Consider the following 23,512-nt stretch of genomic DNA (forward strand, 5'->3'; position numbering starts at 1 on the left):
CTGGTACTAGACACCAGAGGCGGCGTACTCTGTTGGATTTCACTTTATCATCAGAAACCTAATTTCCAGACTTGTGCAAGGATTAAAGGCCGCACGAAGAATCTATGATTGCTGACTTGACTACAAAGAGAGTGTGTAGTCCGCCACGTGGAGCTACTTTCTGCATAGATGAATTTCCATACAGCATGTATTCGAATCCGCAAAACCTGCAGAAGTGTCCTCAGTGAATCTAAGGCCGTCGGTAAAGACTGGACATGCCCGATAGGCAAAGAGATGGCATTCGGAATACTTTTCGAAATCTATGACTCGCAACATTGCACGCCTCAAACGCCACCCAGTATAGACAGTAAAACTCTAGGACATGAAATGGTATCAAGTGGTAGCGTGAGACTATTGTCGTTAAATGCCTTTCTTTGGCGTCAAGATTATCTAAACGAGAAGAACACTGCGAAGGTGGTTAGTTTTATTCCAAGAGGTAAGGGAGATGCAAGGACGTACGCATTGACGCAGCCGTCATTCTCGGGGGTGTTCGTGACCTGGGCGTATTTACCCCACGCAACCTTTCCTCCCGCCGTGACGATACCCAGTTCTGATACGTTGACTTCGATTATTGTTCCCTTGGTGAGCACACCAAGCTGAGTGTAGAGAGGGTTCTGCGGGTTCTTCTTGACGGAGAGAATCGGTAGCTGCACAGTGACTGCCATCTCGGGACTGAAGAGTAACATGTTAATAAGACCTCTTTTCCTCTGGTGGTAATAATAACGTACTGTGTGACATTGGCCTTCTTGTATCGCAGACCCATAGGACTAGAGGAATAGTTAACGATATCCATTCTGAAAGATAGGACGACGAAGACCCACCGAATAAATCGTTCATATTTCACGGGTCTCCGAGTAAAGTCGTTCCCAACGAATGTTGGCTTCGTGATCATACGCTTCCACGACTTCTTATGCGTCTTCTTTCCGGTATTGACAACCTTGAACATCTCCTCCTCACTGATCCCCTTAACCTTCGGCAGGGGAACAGCGAACTTCGCCGCCTTCTCCGCCCGCTTATCTTTAATAGCACTGGACAAGGCTTTGGCATTCGTAGCCTGCGAACGGTCGAGCAAATACTGCGGGAGAGGTGTCTTGGAGGGCTCGTCGGGCGCAGAGGACTTGACGTTCTTCTCCTCCTGCGCCTTGATGCGCTTCCTCATCTGGATCTTCTCTGCATGGCGCTTCTGCTGGTACAGCTTGGCCCTCAGACCGCGGAGATTCTGTGCGTCTTTGGACTGCTTGTGCGCTTCACGGGCCTCGCGCTTGCGGACACGCTCATCGTGGTCTAGACGTTTACCGTGCTGTTTCGTCCAGCGCTCGATATACCTATTTGAACGAAACTGTTAGATTGGTGGGATGAAATGGCAGGGGTGGCCGGACGAACTCGTTCTGAGGCTGTTTTCGGAATTTAGTTAGCTAAGCTCTATTAAATGGCCATATTACGGAATATAACGTACCATCGTGACGGAATATACGGCAACGGTAATGGGCGATGAGGGTGGTGGCTTTCCTTGAAGGGACAGTCTCAAAAAAAGTCTGGAGTGATAAAAAGTCACGTGACTTGTTATCTCCATCCGCCGATTTTCTCGCTCAGCGGCCTTGCAGCTCGAACCGCCAAACTGATCCAGAGCTCAAGCGGCAGCGAAGCGAAAAGCGGACGGGCTCCCTGAATAATTGAATATGTTCTCCCGCTCTGCACTGGCAAGGGCCTTTGCCCTCCCCCTCGAGCAGGCCGCGCGCCCATCCCTCACGCGCACAACCACTTTTCGGGCCTGCCTACACCAAGCTACAACGACAGCACCAACCACACAAGCCGAAGAGCCATTGAGCGCGAACCGGCGAACGGAATCCTCTACACCAGACACTCACCCAACACGCCAAACACCAAGCACAACAACCTTCCGCACCGACCTGCCCCCATCCAAGCAGCCAATCCCACCAACCTTCACAAATCCCCTCAGAGTCTCGCAATCCCTCCTCACCACGCTCCCCTACCTAACAAGCCAAAAACCACACTACATCAGCGCGCACCTCCACGACCGCCCCTATCTCCTCACAGAAGGCGACGAGCTGCGCCTCCCCTTCCGCATGCCGAACGTGGCGCCGGGCGACGTGCTCCGCTTCAACCGCGCGTCTGTGCTTGGTTCTCGCGACTTCACGCTCAAGGGGTCGCCGTATATCGATGAGCGGCTGTTCGAGTGTCGGGTTCGGGTTATGGGTGTTGATTCGGAGCCGTTGAGGGTGAAGGAGAAGACGAAGAGAAGGAGGAGGCATGTGCAGAGGGTGACGAGTAAGCATCGGTATACGTTGCTGCGGGTGATGGATGTTAAGGTTAAGACTGTGGAGGAGTTGAAGAGCCAGGGTGAGGTCGTTGTTGTTGAGGACGAGAAGGCGTGATTTGGTTTCGGGGATGATAAAACCTGCTCCTTTTTGAATCTGCCGTGGATTTCTGCGGTTGAGGCTTGCTGCTATGTACAGATAGAACATTTTGCACAATCTGTGCTATGTATTGTATTTTATATTGCGGTTGGAATTGCATCTAAAGATTTCATTTGTCTTGGAAGCCAGAGTATCGTCGATTGCTGAGGATTGGAAACGTCCTCCCGCGCGGACACGTCTAGTTGCATCACACCCAGTGAAGAACCCTCTTCATCAATTTCCCACTCTATTCAAGGCCATACGTCCCCAGAGACAGTGACGCATATCCAATGATGCTAAACAGGCTGTCGGGCGACAAAAGGGCCTATCTATCATTTCTCCAAGAGTAAATATATACATCGAAGAACAAGGAAAGAGAATCATTAAGTATAGTCCAATATCAACTCAAACTCCTTGCTCACAGCACTCCAAGCTGATGCAATACCAGAAAGCAACACCACAAACACCGGGCCTGTACCCAAAATAAGAAGATATAAGGAATCCAAAACAAACCGGAACCGGACAATGTATGGTACAAAGGGGAAAAAACCAAGTCAGGTCAAGTCAAGTGAGTCGTGACAAGTCATGATATGTTCGATCGACAACCGAAACAAAGGAAATAGCTGGGTCGAGTCCGGTCTAGCGGAGTGATTAGGGGTTTTCTTCTAAGGCTGCCTTGATTTTTGCGAAGAAGCCAGCGGGCCAGGCGGCTAGTTCTTCGTCGTTTGGCACACCACGTACTCGACAGTGGTTGACAACGTTGAGCAAGATCCTGCCGAGGACGTCTTGGGTGATAGGTACTGCGCCTTCAAGCTGGGCGTCCGGGTATAGGAAAGGGTCTCGTTGGCCCAGGAGATCGCTGACGGTTGGTCGTAATGTCTGATCTCGCTGAAGACATTGCTTCAACGTTCGAATTAGTCCAGGAGGAACTTGGACACCACCCACCCCAAAGGCTGGGAAATCGATCTTCACCTTGGGATTGGGGATTGCCATGATACGTTCGTAGTACTTCGGAATTTTAGCGAATGGAGGCTGGCCGTACACCATCTTGTACAATATACAGCCCAGACTCCAAACGTCGCTCGGTTTCCCGAGTTTCATCATCTTTCCAACACTCGCAGGAAGTCCAAGAGAAGCATTTGAATCAACCAATGCTTCTGGAGACATGTAGTTTGGTGTTCCAACTTGCTGCTCACGATGTACGTTGACAGTATTGTCTTGGATGGCGTTCGCAATTCCGAAATCAATCAGCTTCAGCCGACCCTGAACGAGGAGAAAATTTGCAGGTTTCAGGTCTGAGTGCACAATATTGTGTTCGTGAACTGCCTGGACGCACTCCAGCATCTCCTTCCAGTAGTATCGGGTGAAATTGATGTCGAAGATAGCGTCTTCCGAATTCAATCGATAGGTCAACACCTTCTCTAGGTCTGACTCTCCGATTTCCATGAGCACGCTAAGGGTGTGCTTGTCTGAGTTTAGTTCCCAGTCAAATAAGCGCACCACACGATCAATATTCTCTAGCTTTTTCAGAAGATCAATCTCCCCTTTGTAACCAGCCAAGGTCGTTGGATCGACGTCTTCGAGATTCACTCGCTTCAAAGCAAAAATCTTGTAGTTTTCAGCCATGACCCGATAAACACGAGAGCTACCCCCCCGACCAATGCAATCCAAACGTGTGAATGGCTTGTGGTTGATTGAGACCTGACTCCGTTTCTTGCGAGACTGGGATGCTGTAGCTGCCCCTCCCGTCGCTGTGGCAGTCTCCAAAACGGACATCCTTGGAGGTGGCGGTGCTGGCCTATGAGGCGTGTTGTTACTTCGAGTAGAGAGAATCTTTCTGGGAGAACTCTCTGACGGAATTTGCGAGTCTTTCTTGTCCTCTCCATAGATGACCGAGAGCTTTTCGGGCTTGTCGAGCAAGTTAAATCCCTGTGGCTTGACACGCTTAAATGTTGGTGGAGGTTCGTTTTCCTGATCACGGGCTGAGGGTAAAGTCGGGGGAGGAGGTACTTTGAAAATAGGCTCATTGGAGCTTGAAGGTTTGGAGGACGCGTCCGAAGATGAGCCTGGTGTTGACTTGGAGTGTGACGCATAAGATTTGGGAGAAGAGGATCTGGAAAATGGGCCTTCACCAAATGAAGCAAGCCGGTAACCTGAGCCCTTCTCTGGCGGGATAGGGTCTGCCCATGATACTTTAGGTGATGAGGGTTTTGTGCTGCTTTTATACCGATATTCAGCATTGTCGGCGGCATCTAGCTCATTTTCTTTGGCAGCGTCTGAGAGATAGCTGGGTGATTCATTTTCTTCGCTCTGGCGGCGTAGCACACCACGCCTTGCGGGCCCGTTGAGGAAAGTACCCGTTAGTCTACCGACTCTCTTGACGCGTAGCGAGCTTTGGATGCCAATGTCTTCTGGATTGCGAGAGCGAATTACAGAGGACGTGCCAACACGCGGGGCATCGTCGTCTCTCGATTTTCTCTCGTCCTCGGAGCGATCAGCACTTCCTTGCTGGCCGAGGGGGCTTCGGCTGGTGGGTCGTTTTTGAGATGGCGATATAGATGTAGGAGACCGCGTATGACTGCGGGATGCATTGATGCGCACACTCCGCGTCCTCGGCGCTGGTGTGATAAAATCATTCGAGGAATTCTTTACTTCGGCTTCGGCTTCGGCTTCGGCGCTTTCACCGTTTGAGAGAAGAGACCCCTCTCTTCTCGTTCTCGAACCGCTTCCAAGAGCAGACCCTATGCGCACCACGCGCGGGGCAGGGCTTCCGTTAGATTGATCGAGTGGAGAAGTGGTTCGAGATCGTCTTTCACGGCTTGACGCAGCAGAACCTGCTCGGACCTCCCGGTTGTATTCATCCAGATTTCTATTCCGCAGGCGAGGAGAGTGGTTCACGTCATCCTCGTCGAGAAGCGCCTTAACGGACGCGCTGAATTTCGGCTCCGGCACTTCATCATCGGAGCTGTCGCCGGCGGAGTATTGCCTGGTAACCAATGCAGCGCTGCTTCGAGAACCGATGGAGCCCTGGATTTCAGGGGAGGAGTGCCTGGACCCGGAGCGCGAGATGGAGGCGCGGGACAGTCGTCGGGATGGCTGTTGATGGAGAGCAGTCGCATGGGCGGTGGAGAGAGAATTCGGGAAGGTCATTATGGTAATTCGTAGGGAAGGCGGCCTGACGCGTCCCAATACATCCGTCGTAGCTTCCCCTGAGTGGCGGGCGTGCGTGCGCCGCAATGGTGTTGTTGTGTATAGGTCGTCGAATCTCTATAAACAAAATCCGGGAGGCTGGTTGTCAGCCGTTGGGAAGCTCTGCCTGGGTCGATCACGTGATTGGCACCCGTTGCTAGGCAGCCGGCAAGCATTGTCAACAAACCCTCGAATTCTCGATGACTTGATCCCTCTCTCCGATTTTTTTGAGCGAGAGTTTTCGGTCTGGGCCTGTGTGATAGAATATTATTCAATGTTCGAAGGCTTGTTCATCCAAGCATGGTGTAAGCCTGAGTGATTTCGGTCGGGGGGTGCACAAGCAACAATTAAACGGTCTTCTGAATATAAATTTTGGTCGCACACCGCGAAATCGGTAGCTACAAGATTTGTTACGAGGGTTTCAATCTGAATACGCGACGAGTTCAGAGGGTTCTCGTGGTAATCAACTGACAAACAAGGATTCCGTTGTCGAGGTTCGGGCGCTCCCCTTCCTCTCGCCGGAAGTCTTTTGAGCATGCCAACTTTGGGCTAAGTTGATTTTCTGGTGGAGCCGTTGTTCAAGAGACGGTGGGGGGATCGGAGAACATGCAGGATTTGTATTCACTCTCCGTGCATTTACTTCTCAATTGAAGATTTTAAGACATCAAGAATAATGACTGAGAGACTCGTCGATTCCCCTTTTCCTGTTCCTGGATACTGACGCTAAAAAATTCGGCGGTTTTTCTTCGAGACTCGAGTCTCAACACCACCCAGCATCCATCCTTGCAGGCCGCAGCCCTGTTCCTGTTCCTGAAGAGTATCCTTGTCAGAAGGAATGCCTCTTGCAGGAGCTGGCAGGAGAGGATGATTGCAAACGGATGGACATTGGGTTGGACATTCCCCGGTGCTCTGCTATTTTTGCCCAAAATGAGATCCAGCTGGCATCACCCTCTTTGTCGACTTCCCGGGAGTGAGGGTGTTGGGATTCCACGGTGAACCTGTAACCGAGGGGCACCCAGAGGCGCCAAAGATAGAGGAATGGGCTCAGAGAATTGGAAAGAAACACCGCTGCGAGTCCAGAGTCACATGGGGGTTACCCGTGGGCGGAGCTGAGAACTGCCGAATCTGACTTGCCTTTGCTCGCTGTTCGCTTTCCTCGCTCGCTCACTCACAGGCACGGACTGATTGAGGGCGCATCACAAGGGCACTTGGGCAGCTGCTTCCAATTGCCCTTTTCGGGCTTTCCTGCGCTTGCACTGTTCAAGACATGGTCGCCAGTAGTCGCTTCGAGGCTCAGGGCCTGGCTAATTCGGCAAAGATTCAAGATTTACCGATCTCGACCCTCGACTCGATCTCTCTCGATTTTCCTCCATCTGTGCCCACTCGGCTGAGACGATCAAGCGAAGAAAACCTCCAGGCTAAAGATCCATTATTCTCTCTTCCTTGAGTTGATTGTCCCCGCCAGCCCGCCAGCCCTGACAAGTGGAGCCTCAGGAACCAGGGAATCGAAGGTCCAGGTTGTCAGGCTTGATTCAGGAACCACCAGTTCCAGCAATGATCGCTCACAAAAAAGCTCATGGGCAAACTTCGGATCGATCTCCAAACGAAACTTTCAGTTAAAACCACGGCTGTCACAGATTTTGCTTCTTTTTGTCTCACTCCTCGACAACATGATCAGGTTCCTGGATGGAGCACAGGTGCACTCTGAGGCAAGCTAGCGAGGACTAGCAGAATCAGTCGTTTCGTTTGAACTGTGAAGCCCCGCCAGAGTCGCTCGAGCAAAGTTGCCAAGAGTTGGGCTTGCGTTCTGGTGATTAGTTCAGCTTCCGAGTCTCCCGCTGATGCCCGGACCATCGCACCAAATTTTGTCGGTTCAGCGTCCTGTTGAGACACCCTGCTCTGCTTTCCCATGCAGAGACTGAGGCAGTCGAGCGCTCTTCCTTGATCCAGGGGAGCGGATTCTTGTGCGCCGTACAACTGGCACCGTACGAGGATATTGTTCTCGGCCTCTACTCGATTCACGCCCTCGAGCGCTGAGCAAGCTCGTACCAACGCTCGAGGAAAGGGAAAACTCGCGGGCGTTGATTCCACCTGAGTCGCCGGGCTTTCAGTCCTATTTTTCGGATAGTTTTCGTAGATTTTCCAGAGGGGCTCTGGAGAACGGCTCCTTCCAGTCCCCAAGGTTTCAATTTTCGGCAGAGGATGCCTTTGAACACATCCTTGAGCCTGCCCCCAATCGGCCCAGAAGTTCGCAGACTGTCTGCGAGCACCTGAAAGAGGAACAAGCATGCAATGCCGCAAAGCCCTCACAGTCTCGACCATGATGGCTCCCAGATTGGGGCAGCGAGAGTTTGCCGATTGGTTTCCTGGCTGCTGTGCCCATGTTCTTGAGGCTCTCGTTGGTGGCCTGCATCCGTCTGCCGGAAGGGCTCTGGCGTCGCGGAGTGTTTTCAGTGTTGCACTAATCTCCCCTGCATCTTGGATTCGTCGACGGTTCCTCAAGGACTTGCCAAGCTGCTCATGTTTGGACGACTCCTGGTTCCGTAGTTCACAATATCTTCATGAATTCTTGTCGTTGAGGGAAGGAGGTTTGTATTGCTTTGGACGATTATTCAAACCACCTGAGTATGTTCATTGGATCTTGAACACACCAGATGACTTCGTTCAGAGCTTCCCCGATGCGATTACACAAGGCGGCGCCACACAAGTTCTTCAACCCAATGTGGGAAGCAAGCCTCCAGAGTTGAAACTCGTTCCTCGCCCTTTTCAAAGGGCGAACTCTATGGCCTGAAATAGCACTCAGCTCTGTTTGGTTCCTGAAAGGCCCCCACACGCAACGGTAGCTTGGCTTTGGAGACCACGGACCGGCGACGGTCCACTTAGTGTCAGGCAGCGTGCCTGACCATGAAGATCCGACTCTTGATCAGGAGTAGGAGGGAAAGATGGCCAGGAAGCGGGCCTGCCCCTGTTGCGGGCGAGGTTCCTCGCTGACCACTGACCAGGGTCAAGCGATTGATCATCAGGGGAGGTATATAACCCTCAGAGGAGCGCATCTATTTCTTCCAACCAGCAAGCAAGCCTTTGTCAGTCGTTTCCCTGGCCCTGTGCCTGTCACTCTTTTCACACCATAGTTCTCACAGTCTATCGTTAATTGCTTGATACGTTGTTCATTCCTAATTCTCCGCAAAGAACTATTGTTGTCACTTTTAAGACGTTCTTTTCTCTCCAAACGCGACCATGCGTTCTGATATTCTCCTGCTCGCTGGGCTGGCGGGTTCTGCTCTTGCCCTCCCCGCTACTAGCACTCAGCTCGACACGCGCACCTTTGGCCTTGTTGGTGGCCTACTTGACACCGTCAACGACCTTCTCGGCGGCACAAGCCCAGTGAGCCTTCTGGAGGGTATCAGCTCGGAGGCTGCCGCCGCCCTCGGTGGTTGTGCTCTCGGTGTCCAGGCTGGCTCCATTCATATCCAATACCGCAGGGAGCTTAGTATCTGGCTCGAGTCTGACTCTGGCTCCCACCTGGATGGTTCTCTGAGGAAGTCTCTGTTGGCCTGGTGTCAATCGGACGCTCCCGTCGACCTCGTCATTTCCCCCGATAACCTTGCCCAACTCTCCTTCTTTATCCCCACCTGCGCCAACATTGCTGCTAAGAAGGAGCTCTTCGTGAGCCTGGATGGTATCTTCAGTTTTGCGCAGGAAGTTGTTGGTGTCCTTACTGTCACTGCCCAGGGGGCGCTCGAGAAAGCCCTCTCTTTAATTGGAGAGGTCGACTGGGAGGTTAGGTCTGCTCTTGAGTTCTGTGCTGCTGGTGGTATTGTTAAGGACCTCGACGTCGGACTTGTCAACGCCTTGAAGGCCTGGCTTATGGGTGGTGAGTGTCCTCTCTCTGCTGAGCTCCACAAGACCGTCCTGTCCTGGGTTGAGGGTAAGATTGAGGGTGAGGTCATCCATCTTCCTTCGCTGCCGGTTGGTGGCTTGACGGCTATATCCATTGGTAAATCTCTTGAGAGTCTCATCGTTGAGGCGACTGGCGCTCTGGTCGGCAGCGCCCAGACTGCTCTCAGTGCCCTCCTCGGCAGCAATCTCGGTCTGGAAATCGAGGGTGAGATCAAGGAGATCCTGGCGTTCATTGCTGGGGGAGGACTCGCAATCGAGCTCGAGTACGTGAAGCGTGCTGCGCTCTCTGCGTGGCTCGCTAGCTCCAAGTGCCAGCTTACTGCCGAACTCAAGGGCCTTGTTGTCTTGTGGCTTTCCTTTGGCGTCTCTCCTGGCTCTGAAGTCTCCATTGGCATCTCCACCGGCATCATTGGCGAGCTTACTGGTTTCCTCACTGGCACCATTGATGCTCTTCTCGGCACTAACCTCCACGGTCTTATCTCCTTCATCCTCTCTGGCAAGGGCGTCCTCTCTATTTCTCTTGAAGCTCGTGCCCAGCTCGCCGCCCTCATCGGTGGTGGCTTCGGCTTGGAGATCGACGAGTCTATCCTGACCATCATCATTGGATGGCTCAGCGGATGCCACGAGTGCTGCGGTAGCCACCCTCCTACTACTGGTCTTCCTACCAGCACAGCCATCCCTACGATCTCCATCCCTACGATCTCGACCACCGCGACCGAGACGGACACTCCCACCCCCACTCCTACCGGTGTCGAGCCCACTGAGACTCCTTCTGAGACTCCTTCTGAGACTCCTTGCGAGACAATCACCAGCGAGTCTACGACCAGCTACACAGTGTCAGAGACAGAGGCTCCTACTCCCACTGGCGTCGAGCCGACGGAGACTCCTTGCGAGACAATCACCACCGAGTCTACGACCAGCTACACGGTGTCAGAGACGGAGACCCCTGTACCCACCGAGGTCGAGCCCACCGAGACTGGCTCGGAGACTCCTTGCGAGACTATCACGACCGAAAGCATCATCAGCCACACGATCAGCCACCCTCCATCCATCACCGAGGCCCCTGTCCCAACTACCACCTCCAAGCCCAAGAAGACGGTCACGATCACCACGACGGTCGGCGTTGCGTACTGCCCTCCCAACTAGATGAACACACAGAGGCAAACCTCCAAACCTCATGAGACGATCGCAATGGCACCACCTCTTGCTGTACATGCCTAATTCTTAATTTTAATTTCCATGGCACCGTTTGAGAGCAAGTTGAACGTGCGTCGATCCCCACAGACGCACGTCCCTCACTCACACAGCAAAAGGGAGAGGAAAATTAGATACAAAGCTTGCTACCTTTTTTTTTGAATATCTTGTATTTTTGTCTCTCTTATTTTGATATCTTGGCTGGATCTTTGATTCCCCTTATGGAGTACATTCCTTAATGTTATGCGTATCCAGCAGATGCTCTGGTCCGAGTCTGCACCGTCTCTGTGTCCATGTATTGTAGAGCTTGAGCGTCACGATGTTTGAGTTTCACGACTCTGCCAAACCGTTGAATTCAATCCACAAGCGGACACTTTCCTGAGATCAGCCCTCGAATTACGAACTGCACAGCAGGCAACCCGACGCTCTGATTGCTTGCCAATCGCGTGGAGGGTGGAGGGTGGAGGAAGGCCAAAAAGCAAACAAACCAAGACAGCAGGAAGATTAAACTCAACACCCCACTTCCTCTCAGGCTCTCTCTCATCTGCCCTTGACTTTTCTGGCGTCCGTGCAGTTGTGCCTGTGGGCGGACGGGGATGGACTCGTGGCTGAGGCTGTGCGGTGCGTGCGTCTTGAGTCTTGGCTGGGGCTTAGATTGTGATCACTGCACTCGAAGGAAGACCCTGACATTACGATCGGCCAGGCATATTGTGCATCAAATTCCGAGGGTGAGCTCTCTGTCCCGTGGGCCGTCTTGTTCGTTGGGCAGCGGGTTGTATGAACAGTGTTTTTCTTCTTCATTGTTGAATGTGGTGCTGATTTTCTTCGTGAATCCTGCCTGTCCGGAGTCTTGGTTCTGTGTTGGATTGGGTGTTGAGGGAGAAAAGACGAAGAAGAAGCGGTGGACAACTTGGAGAAAAGTGGAGGACATGAAGAACCTTTCGGCCAAAGAAATTAATGATTTGATCATCATCTCCGGACAAAAAAGAGAATGGTGTGGGGCATGGTATTGACATCAATATCATCCTCTCTCCTCCTTGGCGACTGGCGACACGCCGACGGTTCTGGGGAATGGGCAAAGATGGCGGCTGCCTGCTTGACGAGTCGACGACTCACAGGACCCCTCAGCCTCGGAAGAAATCCTTCGTTCCTGGTTCCTGCAGACCGCCGCTAACGTCCACTAATTTCTGAGATCAGCTGAGAAGCATGGAGTTCTTTGATGAGATTAATTTTGTATTTTGCATTGGCAGTGGCTGACATCGGGGATGGGACGTGTGGCTGTCGAATTTTAGGGGGATTCTCTTTTGGTCTGGGGCGAGGCTAGTTTAGACGACGGCCAGCTTCACCGTCTTTGATGGCTATCGTGGCCTGGTGGCCTGGTGGATTCCGGGGCTCGCTCTGGCTCCTTCGTATCGTGGATGCAGGGGTGTTCGGCTTGGTTTGCGAACTGTGCTGTCATTCATTTACTTCGGGCTGGGTCCGGAGGAGTCGACCCGCCAACAACTCAATAATTTAAAGAGAGATGAGAGCGTTGACCTCAATGAGTCTCATGCGAATACGGAATCGAGGACGCATACTTCGTCTGAGCTAAAAGATTTATTCTAGCTGTGAAAGTACTCATGCTCGTCTTCTCATTTATATTTTCATTCATGGAATGCTAGATAATCTGGCCTCATGACTTTGGTATTGGGAAAGTGCAATGCATCCCACTCATGCGGTCCGTGGGCCTGTCGAGGCTGAGAGTTACTGCTGTTGCAACCTACCTTGCTGTTCGTGTGGCCCGACGCATGGCAACTAATCTCTCGCGGAGGAGTCTCTCGCGTAGCTCGGTACTGGATATGCGCGCGTGTGGTTTTGGAGGAGGAGCCTGTCCACATGTATCAGCCTTGCTCTTCTCACAACCTTGCCTGAGTCTGCAGCTCGACTGGAGCATATTTTGAATACCTTAGGTAGAGATCATTCACCCACCTCTTTGGCATGGCTCCTCTCTTCGCGCTCGGGAGACGGTGACTTTCGCTTGATATCCTCGTCTTGATCAGCCACTCTCTGTCGTTTCTCAGTAGGAACAGATACGGAAGAGGTATTGCGTCTTCTCCGCGCGACGGGAGCATATCTCTCAATGGAGCGACGTCGCTTCCTTTCCCTTGCACGGCTACGGCTGCGAGAGTCGTGACGCCTCGGGCTAACACTTCTGGTAGCAGACCTGCCTCTGGTTCTGCTGCGGCTGCGGTCGCGACTGCGGCTCTCGCTCCTGAACGAGCGCCGGCGTCGACGGTCGTACTCGTCGCCACGATCTCTACTGCGGCTCAAACGGCGATCGTCACGGGCTCTGTTACCCTTTACATAATTAGCCGTGGACTCTCTCTTGTCATATCTCGAATAAGGCGACGATCTCCGCTTGCCCTCCTTCCTATCGGGACTTAGCGATCTCGACCGTGATCTCGAACTGGAGGGATTCCTTCTGCGTTGATTTCGACGTGCCGGCGAGCGGGACGGGCTGCGGGGAGAAGCGGACCTGCGTCGTCGATCTCTTCTGGGAGAACGTGAGCGAGATGAATCACTGCGGGAGATGGATCTAGCTCGATCACCGTAATCGGGACTGCGTCTCCTTTGCCTCCGGCGGCCTCCTCGGTCCGGCGAAATAGAGCTGCTGGGTGATCGACGACGTCGGTTGCGGTCGTAGCGTTGCCTGTGCGGTGGCGATCGAGAAGATGATATGGATCGCGAGCGAGAGGGTGAGCGACTGGGTGATCTAGAAGGCGGACGGCCTCTGCGAGATCCGGAGGGGACATACGAATCGAACTCTCGCCTGGAGGGCTGGTCCCGGTAACGGTCGGGGCTACGCCGTCTTGGTGGTGACCGGCGATCAAAGTCTCGTCCTCCAAATCCGCCTCTTCTCCCTCCTCTGCCTCTCTCCAAGCGTTCCCTCCGCCTCAATTCCTCAATCTCCCGCTCACGTGCTTGCTCCTGCTCTTTTTTCCTGCGAGCCTCCGCTGCTGCTTTTTCTGCCTCGATCTACCAAACAATAATCAGAATGGGGAATAATGCGCGGAATACGGGCGGCTAACCTTCTCTTGAATAAGTTCTAGCTTCTTCGCTTCGAGAAGCTCTTTCGGAACTCCTTGAGGATTTTGCTGACCACTTAAACATAGCGACCATAGCTCTTTGCAGAACCTAGCAGTATCCTTATCCAGGAATCCAGTAAGCTGAATTTGTAGGGATTTAATATCCGGCTAAACAGGGCGCAATCGTCAGGAACTGTCGCAACAGCCACATGTCCAAAGTGTAGGCTCAACATACAAACCGAGATCCTTCCAAAAGGTTAAAGCAAAGCTCGATGACGACATCGTCTTCATTCCCCAGAATTTCAGATATCTTCCCCGCGATCCATCTAGCGGAGAACAAAGCGCTGTCAGTGAGACATTCCTGTTGACACGAGGACTGTCGCGACTCACTTTTTCATAACCTCGATATTGACCTTGGTCATGTCCACTTTCTGATTGAATTCCGGCGGAAATTTCGTCTGCCGTAGCAGCTTCGCATCCACGCGAGTGGCCATTTTGGCAAGCGATCCTTGAAGGCTGTTATTGGGTTTTTGGACGTCGTTGAGAAACGAGCGCATGAAGCTGTGGTGCAGAGCTGCGCAGTTGGTTCTTGCTGCTAACTGCACTCGGAGGGAGGTCGGACCGCGGAGCCTCATTCCTTCCTAATTGGGAAGTTGCATCTCAGGCCTCGGGATCCATGATGGATAGCCGCTCAGAGTGTATGGAGTATTCTATATAGAGCTGATTGAAACATATAATAGCCTGTCATTATCATCTCATTACATCAAATCGTTGCCTTTGACCTCCGTAATCCAGTACATCAGCGTGAGGAACTGGCCAGCTCTCGTAAGACCCGATTCACTTCCTCCCTCCCACGGCGCAGCTGATCGTCTACTCTGCCGTCTTTATGAATGGCCTTCATCTCGTAGTGCAACTCGACGAGCTCTGTTGCAAGGCGGATATGTTCCTTCTCCGGCTCTGACTTTGGCTGTTTCGCCGTTGAGTCTCCAGGAGCGGTTCTATCTCCGGTTTCCGAGGAAGGTAGCCTTTCATTGACAGTGACGAGGTTAAGGGCGTCATTGTAGTCCTACTCCATGTAAGTGTTGCGGCTCGAATGCTTCTTTTTGATATCGGGGCCGAACGAGAGAACGTACGCAAGCACGTAAAGACGCCAAATCGGACAATATCTCAGCCACTTTCATCTTGCTGAAGCTGCCTGGGCAGGCTGGTAGTGAAAGAATCTTGGATTATACAGGGGACCGGATCTTTATCCGGAGCTGTTGGAGGTCTTTTGCGGGACTGTTAACACCGTCGGGATGCGGCTTCGGGGAACCTTGAGAATGTTTGCGAAAACCTGGGGTTTGACCGTTATGATTGGGCTCAATTTGATAAACAGTTAAAAGCAAATAGTTCTCAATCAGCCAATCGTTAGGATATCGCAGATACTCAATGAGTATGAGAGTTGGAGAAGGAAAGCTCTCCGAATCTCGGATAGTCCGACATCCCCACACTCATCGGCCGGATTTCCGCCGCATTGTCGGCACGCTCAGCGACTTTCTTCAAACCGAGGGACACCCCTCCCCAACTTAAACCCCCTTTCGCCTCATAACTCAAAAACCACCACAATGGCAGCCTCAATCAGAGCCAACTGCCGAAAGGTCATCTGCATTGGCCGGAACTACGCGTGCGTCTTCCGCCTCTCTGATTTCTCCCGCCGCTAACACCGCAATCGCATGGCAGCGACCACATTACAGAGCTCAACAATACCAAGCCAAAGCAACCGTTCTTCTTCCTGAAGCCCTCCTCCTCGATCCTCTGTCCCGGTGAGGGGCCCGTCCTCCGTCCTAGAGGCACAAAGCTACACTATGAGGTCGAATTGGGCCTCGTGATGGGCCAGAAGGTCCGCGACCTGGATCCTGGCGATGACAAGGGCGCGCTGGATGCGATTCACAGTGCGTCGCCTTCTCTTCTCCTTCTGAGAAAAAAAAATCACGGCTATGAAATGGAATATACAGCCAGCTAATACATTTCACCTTCCACGATAGGCTACCTCCTCGCAATCGACATGACAGCACGCAACGTCCAAGACGAAGCCAAGAAGAAGGGCCTCCCCTGGACCATCGCGAAGGGCTTCGACACCTTCCTCCCCGTTTCGCAGGAGATTCTCAAGTCGCAAATCCCAGATCCACACAATGCCTTCCTCCGTCTGAATGTCGGATCTCAACAGCGCCAGGCTGACTCGACGGGCTTGATGCTCTACCGGGTCCCGAGGCTGCTTGCTGAGATCTCGCGCGTGATGACACTAGAAAAGGGCGATTTAGTGCTTACTGGGACGCCGAAGGGTGTTGGGGAGGTTAGGTCTGGGGACGTGATGAAGGCGTCGATTGAGGTTGGGGGGAAGGAGATTGAGCAGGGGAGGATCGAGGTCGAGGTTAAGGATCGGGAAGGGAGGTATGAGTATAAGGAGACTTAGGCGCCAGTTTAACTCTCGCCGGGTATACAGGAGTATAGATTTATCTGTGATAATTTGCAATACACTGTACATATACCAAGCTGACTACTCTGCATTTGATATCAGAAGCTAATAAGAATAGACAAGGACTATTTATCTAGGCATCAACCCCTACCGCACCCTGGGAAAAGACGGAGCTAGGTCCGGTTGGGGAAGTATACAGAGGCAGTAAGAAGGGCGTCTTCTTCGTCGGGTGGTACAATAGGTATAGCCCTTCTCCGTCTCCTTGTATCCCATATGATCACAGGCATTTTCGTAGGCACGCCCAGCGTTGCATCGTCACCCCCCGTACCGATCACCCTGTTGTCCATTCGCCCTTCTTGACTAATCCGTACTCCCCCCAAGCGAGTAGAAACCTCCTCCTCCCGTATCAGAGCTCTCACAGCGTCTGTTAACTTCTCCCACGCCCCTGCAGGATGTATTCTTCTCCCCTGCCCCACTCTGTCCATAATCTGCTGCACAAGATCTCTACTTTCAAGGCCGCCTAAGAACGCCTCCACAAAATGCCGCTCGTCCATTGAGGGTGCTTCGGCCCTCAGGGAAATGGCAGATTCAAGATACTCCGCCAATGTCTGCTGTTTCTGGACCAGGAGCTTCCGAACATTTCTCTCAGCTGTTGCAACCTCTATCTTCTTGTCCATGGCATTATTGTCTATGCCAGGGAGCCGCAACCGAAAATTATAACTGTAGCTGCAGCCACTCCTGCGGTGGAGAGGCTCAGGAGGGTCACTCAATGATGGTGTCCACGTCGCTTCCGAAGAAGATCGCTGCGACTGCTGCTGCGAGTTCGGATCCCAGTCCTGGGGGGCTGATGCTGGCCTGGAAACAGTGCCACGGCCATGGATGTCTTCCTGTCGATCTCGAGGATACACTGCTGCGGGGGAGGATTGCCGTGATAGCTGTTGCGCGTCGGGATACGGGAAAGCTGATGCTAACTGGGAAAGCGAGTTAGGAACCCAGCTGGGATCTTTCCTCCCAACTCCCAAGACGTACCGCTCTATTTCTCACTCCTAGAAGAGACGAACTGTCAGTAGCACCGATATCCAAGGTGTCTTCCTAGACCTTACTTGAAGCCCTCACCCTCCGCAAGCCATCGTTGAACGTCGATCGGCGAGGACGTTCCCTTTGAAGTGCCATAATTGTCGTTCTCGACAAGCGATTTTCCGCTTCCAACTTCCGAATCCTAGCTTGAAGTGCTTCGTAAGTGTTTTCGAGCGACTGTAACTGGGTTCTGTCGTTGACATGTTGTTGCTCGAGCGCATCTACTCGCTTCTTAAGATGGTCAAGGACTTTCTCTAGGTTGGAGATTATGTGTGTGGTCGTGGCATGGTCGGTTTTCAGATTTTCGATGGAGTCGGCGAGCTGGATGTTTTCGCGGCGGTTTTGATGCGCCCAGAGGATTGAGGATGGGCTGGGCTCGTTGGGTCTTTGGGTGGAAATTGTGGGATTCATGTTAAGAAATTGAACGAACTAGGTAAGTGATATTAGAGTGGGAGGAACAATTGCTGAGGATACGGGACGATGCTTGCAGGTCTGAAGTTTGGGGTTGGCAGGTTTTGAAAAGAACCCATTTCGGGACGATGTCATGCCCTGCGAGGAAGGCGCTACAGTCCTACGGACGCATATTAAACTGTTGAAACCCGATTAGCCAAACGGAATGGCATTTACCTCTTGTCTATTGTGCTCCATACTTAAAGCAGGTATACAACCACCCCAATCCATGAACATGAAAGGTAGGTATTCGTCCTCCCGGGAATCGGGAGGAGAAAGCCATGAGCGAGCAACATTTTTGCTCCACTCTCGGTCGAGGATAGGATCGCTTGACCAGCGACCAATGTAGGAAAGGGGACAAAGGAAAAAGAGGTGAAAAGGGATCCCAGAAGAGACAATCATGAATTACAGCATAAAGAATCGCACAGACATGTCGCATCTCCATAAGCATGAACAAAGGAAACCATGAGACAGCATAGGAGGGAAAGCCATTACAGCTCCATCTGCTGCCGAGAACACAAAACAGAATGTTGGAGACACAGGAAGCCACTTTTGAAGGATTCTCCTTTACCAAGAGAAGCTGCAAAGATCAAAAACAAGTCTTTTCTCCACCGCAACTCACCCTTGGAGCGTCATTGGCAACTGCGATCGTGACCCGCATCGAAGACATTAGGTGGCTCGGATTCAAGGAATTTAGATAAGGTCTAGTACAATTAGTACGTATTTCATGCTGTGAGGTAGGGTTGGTGTACGTACCGGCAACGTTCATAGGCATCTCCTCGATTTGAGTGCTGTAGAACTGTTCGATTTCACGCATCATACGGACATCGTCGGCAGTGACGAAGTTGATGGCAACACCCTTACGACCGAAACGGCCACCACGACCGATACGGTGGATGTAGTTCTCACGGTTGGCGGGGAGATCGTAGTTGATGACCAGGGAAACCTGCTGGACATCGATGCCACGAGCCAGAAGGTCAGTGGCAATGAGGACACGAGAGGATCCAGAGCGGAACTCCTTCATGATAACATCACGCTGGGATTGCTCCATGTCACCATGCATAGCGGAGACGGTGAAGTCACGGGCAGTGAGCTTGTCGGTAAGCCAGTCGACCTTACGGCGGGTGTTGCAGAAGATGACAGCCTGGGTGATGGTGACGGTCTCGTAGAGATCAGAGAGGGTGTCCAGCTTCCACTCCTCCTTCTCGACGGCAATGTAGAACTGCTTGATACCTTCCAGAGTAAGTTCCTGCTTCTTGACCAGGATACGAACGGGGTCACGCATGAACTTGGTGGTCACCTCGAGGACGTCCTGGGGCATGGTGGCTGAGAGCAGGACAACCTGGGTAGACTGGGGAAGGAGCTGGAAGATGTCGTAGATTTGCTCGGTGAAACCACGCTGCAAGCAATTAGTAAAGCCCCATATGTGCGGATCGAAAGCAGGACTAAACCTACAGACAGCATCTCATCGGCCTCATCGAGGATGAACATCTTCATCTGGTCGGTCTTGAGGACGCGGCGTTGGATCATGTCATGGATACGGCCGGGGGTGCCGACAACGAGCTGAGGACCGTTACGAAGAGCGTTCATGTCGTCACGGACAGCGGTACCGCCAATGCAGGCGTGGCACTCAATGTTCATGAAGTCACCAATGGCGATAACGACCTTCTGGATCTGCTGGGCCAATTCACGGGTGGGAGCGACGATCAGAGCCTGGCAGGCCTTGACGGCGGGGTCGATCTTCTGCAGAGCGGAGATGGAGAAAGTAGCGGTCTTTCCAGTACCAGACTGGGCCTGAGCAATGACATCGTTGCCTGAGGCGATATATTAACACAAGATCAGACGAAACTGCGGTTTCCAGACTTACCCTTGATGATGGGCATGATGGCACGCTGCTGAATAGCAGAGGGACGCTCGAAACCATAGGCGTAGACACCTGCACAGCGCACACCCGTCAGAAGCCAATTCAAACTAACCTCCAGAGAGAAACTTGTATCACATACCGCGGAGCAGCTCGCTCTTCAAGTCCATGGAGTCGAAAGAGTCGGTGACCTCATCGTAGTTGGATTCGATCTGGTCTATAATTAGGGAGAAGCTATTAGCATACCACTGCATTTAACTTCGTTCTCGCCATAGATCCCAAGTCGTGCAAGATTTTTCGTTTTCCGCTGTTCCTTCCAGAGAGCGAAGAGAAAAACTTATTGACACAAGACACCAACACGGACGACAGGGAAAGGCAGGAAAATTGTAGCACATACTGTCGGGGATCTCCTCGAGACCCTTGTCGTTGGAAGCCATGATTGCGAGAGTTGTAGAGGGGAGATCACAGCAATGGACTGTGATCGAACGAAGACGGTGGGGTTTGGGTAAGAACTTGAAGGGTTTGTTCCTTAGCGACGAACGGTCCCAGTGGGGTTGCTGTCGCTGAAATTCTCAGAGTCAAAAGACTTCTTCACACGAGTGCTGATGACTAGAACCACAGGTCTCCGAAATAGAGACGTTCAAGGAACTAGTAGTAATGATAGACGTTGTAAAAGTTGAGAGTTGGAGAGTGGGAAGAGAAGAGAAAAAAGTTGGATCTTCTGGTGGTGGGAAAAAAGAATTATTCTGGATGGGGGAAAGCGAACTTTTTTCGTTCTCCCAATTTTTACTGGCTGTTACCACCGGTGACTCAGCTTACTATGGCAAAATTACTCTTGCCGCCTGAATTTTCGTATGGGTTTTCTGCCCAATGATTCGGAACCGCCTGCTATTTTGAGTCATACTCGCCTTGACTTTTTTGCCTGCTCGTTTTCAAGATGATTTCCTTGATACCCTGACTCTTCTGTGGCGGAGCAAATTTTCCTTTGATTCATTGCTGACGAGGCTGAGTCACCTCGTTGTCTCTTCCGGCTTGTTGGCCCTTCAGGGGAGCGTTTGTTTTGGCCACGGAAAAGAGGAATGCAGACAAAAAACGTTTGGGAACAGCCAGGAAGTGATATGCCGGACATTACAACTTTGGGCCGCCATCTCCGCGATGAGGATGGACTTGACGACACAGATACGGCCGATGTCATTCCAGGACACCCTCTCGGAGTCAAACCGAGTGGCAATGCCCTTTTCGCCGCTAGGAATCTCCGAAATGCAATTGGTACCATCGGGTTGCTGCCGGACGAGCTCGTTTTAATACTATTGGAATTCTTTGATTGTTCTGACCTTTTGCGACTGGGCCGGACATGTAAGGCCTTTTACGCTTTTACCAGAGCGGAGGACCTATGGAAGACGCTTTTCATCAGGTAAGATAAGGCTAGCAGCTGCTAAAGTTGGAAGGTGCGCGTAATGCTGAGCCGGGTTAGATCTCCTCCTGCATCTTTCACATGGAGAGGAACGTGGCGCGCGACGTATTTGAACCTTGCTCCATCTAGGGTCGCTTCTGTAGACTGTTCGAGCCTGTTTTCAGACGCCCTACATCGGCCATTTTACTGCGCACACATCTCCCTGGAGCCGTATGCCTCTAATATCCCAGCCGGCAATCAGATTGTTCGTTTATCCGACTTATCCCCCGAGGAATTCCAGGAGAAGTGGTCCAATACGCCGTTCATCCTAACACAGCCCGTGAAAGACTGGCCGGCGTACCACCAATGGTCTGTAGAGACACTGCTACCAAAGCATGGGGAGACTCCGTTTCGGGCAGAGGCCGTTGACTGGCATCTAAGGACATACGTGGATTACATGAAGAACAATTCAGATGAAAGTCCGCTTTATCTCTTCGACAAAGCATTCGTGCCTAAGATGGGACTGAAGGTAGGACCAATAGACCAGGAACCAGGGACGGCATACTGGCCACCATCTTGTTTCGGCGAGGACTTCTTCTCAGTCCTGGGTAATGACAGGCCCGATAGACAATGGTTGATCATTGGCCCTGAACGATCCGGGAGCACCTTCCACAAGGACCCCAACGCCACAAGCGCCTGGAATGCGGTCATCCGTGGTTCTAAATACTGGATCATGTTCCCTTCATCTTCTAAGCTTCCTCCTCCACCTGGGGTTTATGTGTCGGACGACCAGAGCGAGGTGACTTCTCCATTAAGTATCGCAGAGTGGCTTCTAGGTTTCCATGCCGAAGCTCGCCGCACACAAGGCTGCATCGAGGGTATTTGTCGGGAGGGAGAAATCCTTCACGTTCCCTCCGGGTGGTGGCATCTGGTTGTCAATCTTGAACCCGCCATCGCGATTACACAAAACTTCATTCCCCGGGCTCACTTGACGGCTGCGTTAGACTTTCTCTCTAACAAGGCGGATCAAATATCTGGGTTTCGGAAGGACGTGGTCAATCCCTATGAACAGTTCGTGGCCAAGATGCAGGAATCACATCCTGAGCTACTGAAATCTGCTTTGGACGAGTTGAGCAAAAAGACCGAGGGGAAAAAGCGCAAATGGGACGATATTGTCCGCGGAAACGCCAGCACAGACGCTAACGCCGAGCCAGATGCTGGTGGTTTCAGCTTCGGGTTTGGTGGCGATGACAGCGACGTCGATATTCCTTGAACGAATCTTGAATTATATATGCAACAATTTATGCAACAATGCAATGGGTATTCGACAGAAGTTGGCTTGTACTGCCTTAAAAGCAGTATCCAAGCGTTCGTGCGCCTATCAACGAATTTGGAATTGGAGTCAGTGACATGCAACGGATTTCGTCGCCGACATGTTCTCGCCAAACGCCAAATACCCCACAAAAGCGCCAACGGCGACGGCGAGCATAACGAACCCATTATACGTCATGAATAGAAGCCTGCTACTGGTTAGCTTACTTCGGGAGAAATAGAAGAAGGGACCGGCCTTACATGATGAAAAAGCTGTAAAACACTTGCACAGCATACAGAGCAGCCATGGTGATTTTACCCCTCCGCTCGACGGCTCTGAGATTATCACTACCTACAAGGAGCGGTGAGCTCGCGCCGGGGACATGTGAATTTGCTTGGGATTGGGATTGGGATCCATTGCCCGTGACGGCTTCGTCGGCGATCTCGCGGCCTTCAAAGTGGTGTCAATGGCAGCTCAGCCAACGGGTCAAAAACGAGCCATCCACAATACCCCGCTCTTACATGAAAAAATATTGGTCTAGAATAGATACAAGAAGAGAAACTTACTTGCAACAGCAGCGGCCGAAAACGCACTTAATCGCCGCGCATGGGCTACTTCATACCGTCGAGTAACCTGTCTGGTACCCTCATATCCAGCAGCCAGAATCACAATGACGATCAGAGAGCCGAGGAGCGAGAGGGGGCCGGTAACACGCCATCCGGAGAAGACAATACAGAGGTTCTTCGTCGACCAGGTGAAGAGCATCTAAGAGCCCGAGAATTAGTAAAATATCAGGACGCAGACAGTGCCGCCTTGAGGGCGGGCGTGATATATGGAGAAATATGTAGACTTACATTCATGCTACACTGATCCCCTCCCATATCCATATCACCATGACCATGGTGGTCGTGGTCCAAGTCCATCTTGCTTGCTGCCCAACAATCAGAGTAGAGATATTGACGAGTGTGAATCCCGAGTTGGAGAACGTCAAGAGATATAGAAAGGTCCGAGTAAAGACTAGGTTTTTCAAGCTTCCTTGATACAAGAGATAGGACAAGGACAAAGGGACCTGATGAGGAGTCGAAGCTGAGGATGAGGTGATGGCCAGGACGGAGGCGGGGTGCAAACAGCACAAACAACGATGGGATCGCCAGCCGATC

General features: G+C 52.0%; 11 protein-coding genes across 11 annotated transcripts; 4 read left to right on the top strand and 7 right to left on the bottom strand.

Annotated features, from left to right (window-relative positions):
- Positions 1-429: 429 nt before the first annotated feature.
- BJX67DRAFT_381424 (rRNA-processing protein NSA2) lies at positions 430-1,612 on the bottom strand (the record flags this gene model as incomplete). The annotated part of the gene is made up of 6 exons (XM_071033016.1): positions 430-445; positions 499-711; positions 768-806; positions 861-1,364; positions 1,423-1,433; positions 1,496-1,612. The coding sequence occupies 6 exons, from the start codon at positions 1,610-1,612 to the stop codon at positions 430-432; spliced, it is 900 nt and encodes a 299-aa protein (XP_070886088.1).
- A 39-nt stretch (positions 1,613-1,651) lies between these two features.
- Positions 1,652-2,643, top strand: BJX67DRAFT_114672 (mitochondrial 54S ribosomal protein bL21m). Its single transcript, XM_071024365.1, has one exon. The coding sequence runs from the start codon at positions 1,719-1,721 to the stop codon at positions 2,433-2,435; it is 717 nt and encodes a 238-aa protein (XP_070886089.1). The 5' UTR covers positions 1,652-1,718; the 3' UTR covers positions 2,436-2,643.
- A 1-nt stretch (position 2,644) lies between these two features.
- BJX67DRAFT_114671 (serine/threonine/tyrosine protein kinase MPS1) lies at positions 2,645-5,725 on the bottom strand. Its single transcript, XM_071024364.1, has one exon. It carries the CDS (start codon positions 5,604-5,606, stop codon positions 3,108-3,110), a length of 2,499 nt encoding a protein of 832 aa, XP_070886090.1. The 5' UTR covers positions 5,607-5,725; the 3' UTR covers positions 2,645-3,107.
- A 1,480-nt stretch (positions 5,726-7,205) lies between these two features.
- On the bottom strand, positions 7,206-8,424 carry BJX67DRAFT_114768 (uncharacterized protein). The gene has a single exon (XM_071024366.1). It carries the CDS (start codon positions 7,965-7,967, stop codon positions 7,320-7,322), a length of 648 nt encoding a protein of 215 aa, XP_070886091.1. The 5' UTR covers positions 7,968-8,424; the 3' UTR covers positions 7,206-7,319.
- Positions 8,425-8,882: 458 nt separating this feature from the next.
- Positions 8,883-10,691, top strand: BJX67DRAFT_381427 (putative cell wall protein; the record flags this gene model as incomplete). The annotated part of the gene is made up of 1 exon (XM_071033017.1): positions 8,883-10,691. One exon carries the CDS (start codon positions 8,883-8,885, stop codon positions 10,689-10,691), a length of 1,809 nt encoding a protein of 602 aa, XP_070886092.1.
- A 2,468-nt stretch (positions 10,692-13,159) lies between these two features.
- Positions 13,160-14,298, bottom strand: BJX67DRAFT_381428 (PWI domain-containing protein; the record flags this gene model as incomplete). The annotated part of the gene is made up of 5 exons (XM_071033018.1): positions 13,160-13,644; positions 13,697-13,754; positions 13,808-13,972; positions 14,040-14,130; positions 14,195-14,298. 5 exons carry the CDS (start codon positions 14,296-14,298, stop codon positions 13,160-13,162), a joined length of 903 nt encoding a protein of 300 aa, XP_070886093.1.
- Positions 14,299-14,448: 150 nt separating this feature from the next.
- Positions 14,449-15,266, bottom strand: BJX67DRAFT_353988 (uncharacterized protein). The gene is made up of 2 exons (XM_071029172.1): positions 14,938-15,266; positions 14,449-14,870 (listed from the first exon to the last, which is right to left on the bottom strand). Exons 1-2 carry the CDS (start codon positions 14,983-14,985, stop codon positions 14,604-14,606), a joined length of 315 nt encoding a protein of 104 aa, XP_070886094.1. The 5' UTR covers positions 14,986-15,266; the 3' UTR covers positions 14,449-14,603.
- A 6-nt stretch (positions 15,267-15,272) lies between these two features.
- Positions 15,273-16,399, top strand: BJX67DRAFT_353989 (fumarylacetoacetate hydrolase family protein). Its single transcript, XM_071029173.1, has 3 exons — positions 15,273-15,467; positions 15,524-15,735; positions 15,829-16,399. Exons 1-3 carry the CDS (start codon positions 15,409-15,411, stop codon positions 16,254-16,256), a joined length of 699 nt encoding a protein of 232 aa, XP_070886095.1. The 5' UTR covers positions 15,273-15,408; the 3' UTR covers positions 16,257-16,399.
- Positions 16,400-17,577: 1,178 nt separating this feature from the next.
- Positions 17,578-19,669, bottom strand: tif1 (putative eukaryotic translation initiation factor 4; the record flags this gene model as incomplete). Its single annotated transcript, XM_071031218.1, has 4 exons — positions 17,578-17,711; positions 18,498-19,185; positions 19,242-19,600; positions 19,654-19,669. The coding sequence occupies 4 exons, from the start codon at positions 19,667-19,669 to the stop codon at positions 17,578-17,580; spliced, it is 1,197 nt and encodes a 398-aa protein (XP_070886096.1).
- Positions 19,670-20,765: 1,096 nt separating this feature from the next.
- Positions 20,766-22,313, top strand: BJX67DRAFT_372246 (putative F-box and JmjC domain protein; the record flags this gene model as incomplete). The annotated part of the gene is made up of 2 exons (XM_071031219.1): positions 20,766-21,061; positions 21,122-22,313. The coding sequence occupies 2 exons, from the start codon at positions 20,766-20,768 to the stop codon at positions 22,311-22,313; spliced, it is 1,488 nt and encodes a 495-aa protein (XP_070886097.1).
- A 129-nt stretch (positions 22,314-22,442) lies between these two features.
- Positions 22,443-23,275, bottom strand: BJX67DRAFT_381434 (low-affinity Cu transporter; the record flags this gene model as incomplete). The annotated part of the gene is made up of 4 exons (XM_071033019.1): positions 22,443-22,560; positions 22,613-22,802; positions 22,919-23,117; positions 23,207-23,275. 4 exons carry the CDS (start codon positions 23,273-23,275, stop codon positions 22,443-22,445), a joined length of 576 nt encoding a protein of 191 aa, XP_070886098.1.
- Between the last annotated feature and the right edge of the window lie 237 nt (positions 23,276-23,512).

This window comes from Aspergillus lucknowensis (genome assembly GCF_044049455.1).
Source record: "Aspergillus lucknowensis strain CBS 449.75 chromosome Unknown BJX67scaffold_21, whole genome shotgun sequence".
NCBI lineage: Eukaryota > Fungi > Ascomycota > Eurotiomycetes > Eurotiales > Aspergillaceae > Aspergillus > Aspergillus lucknowensis.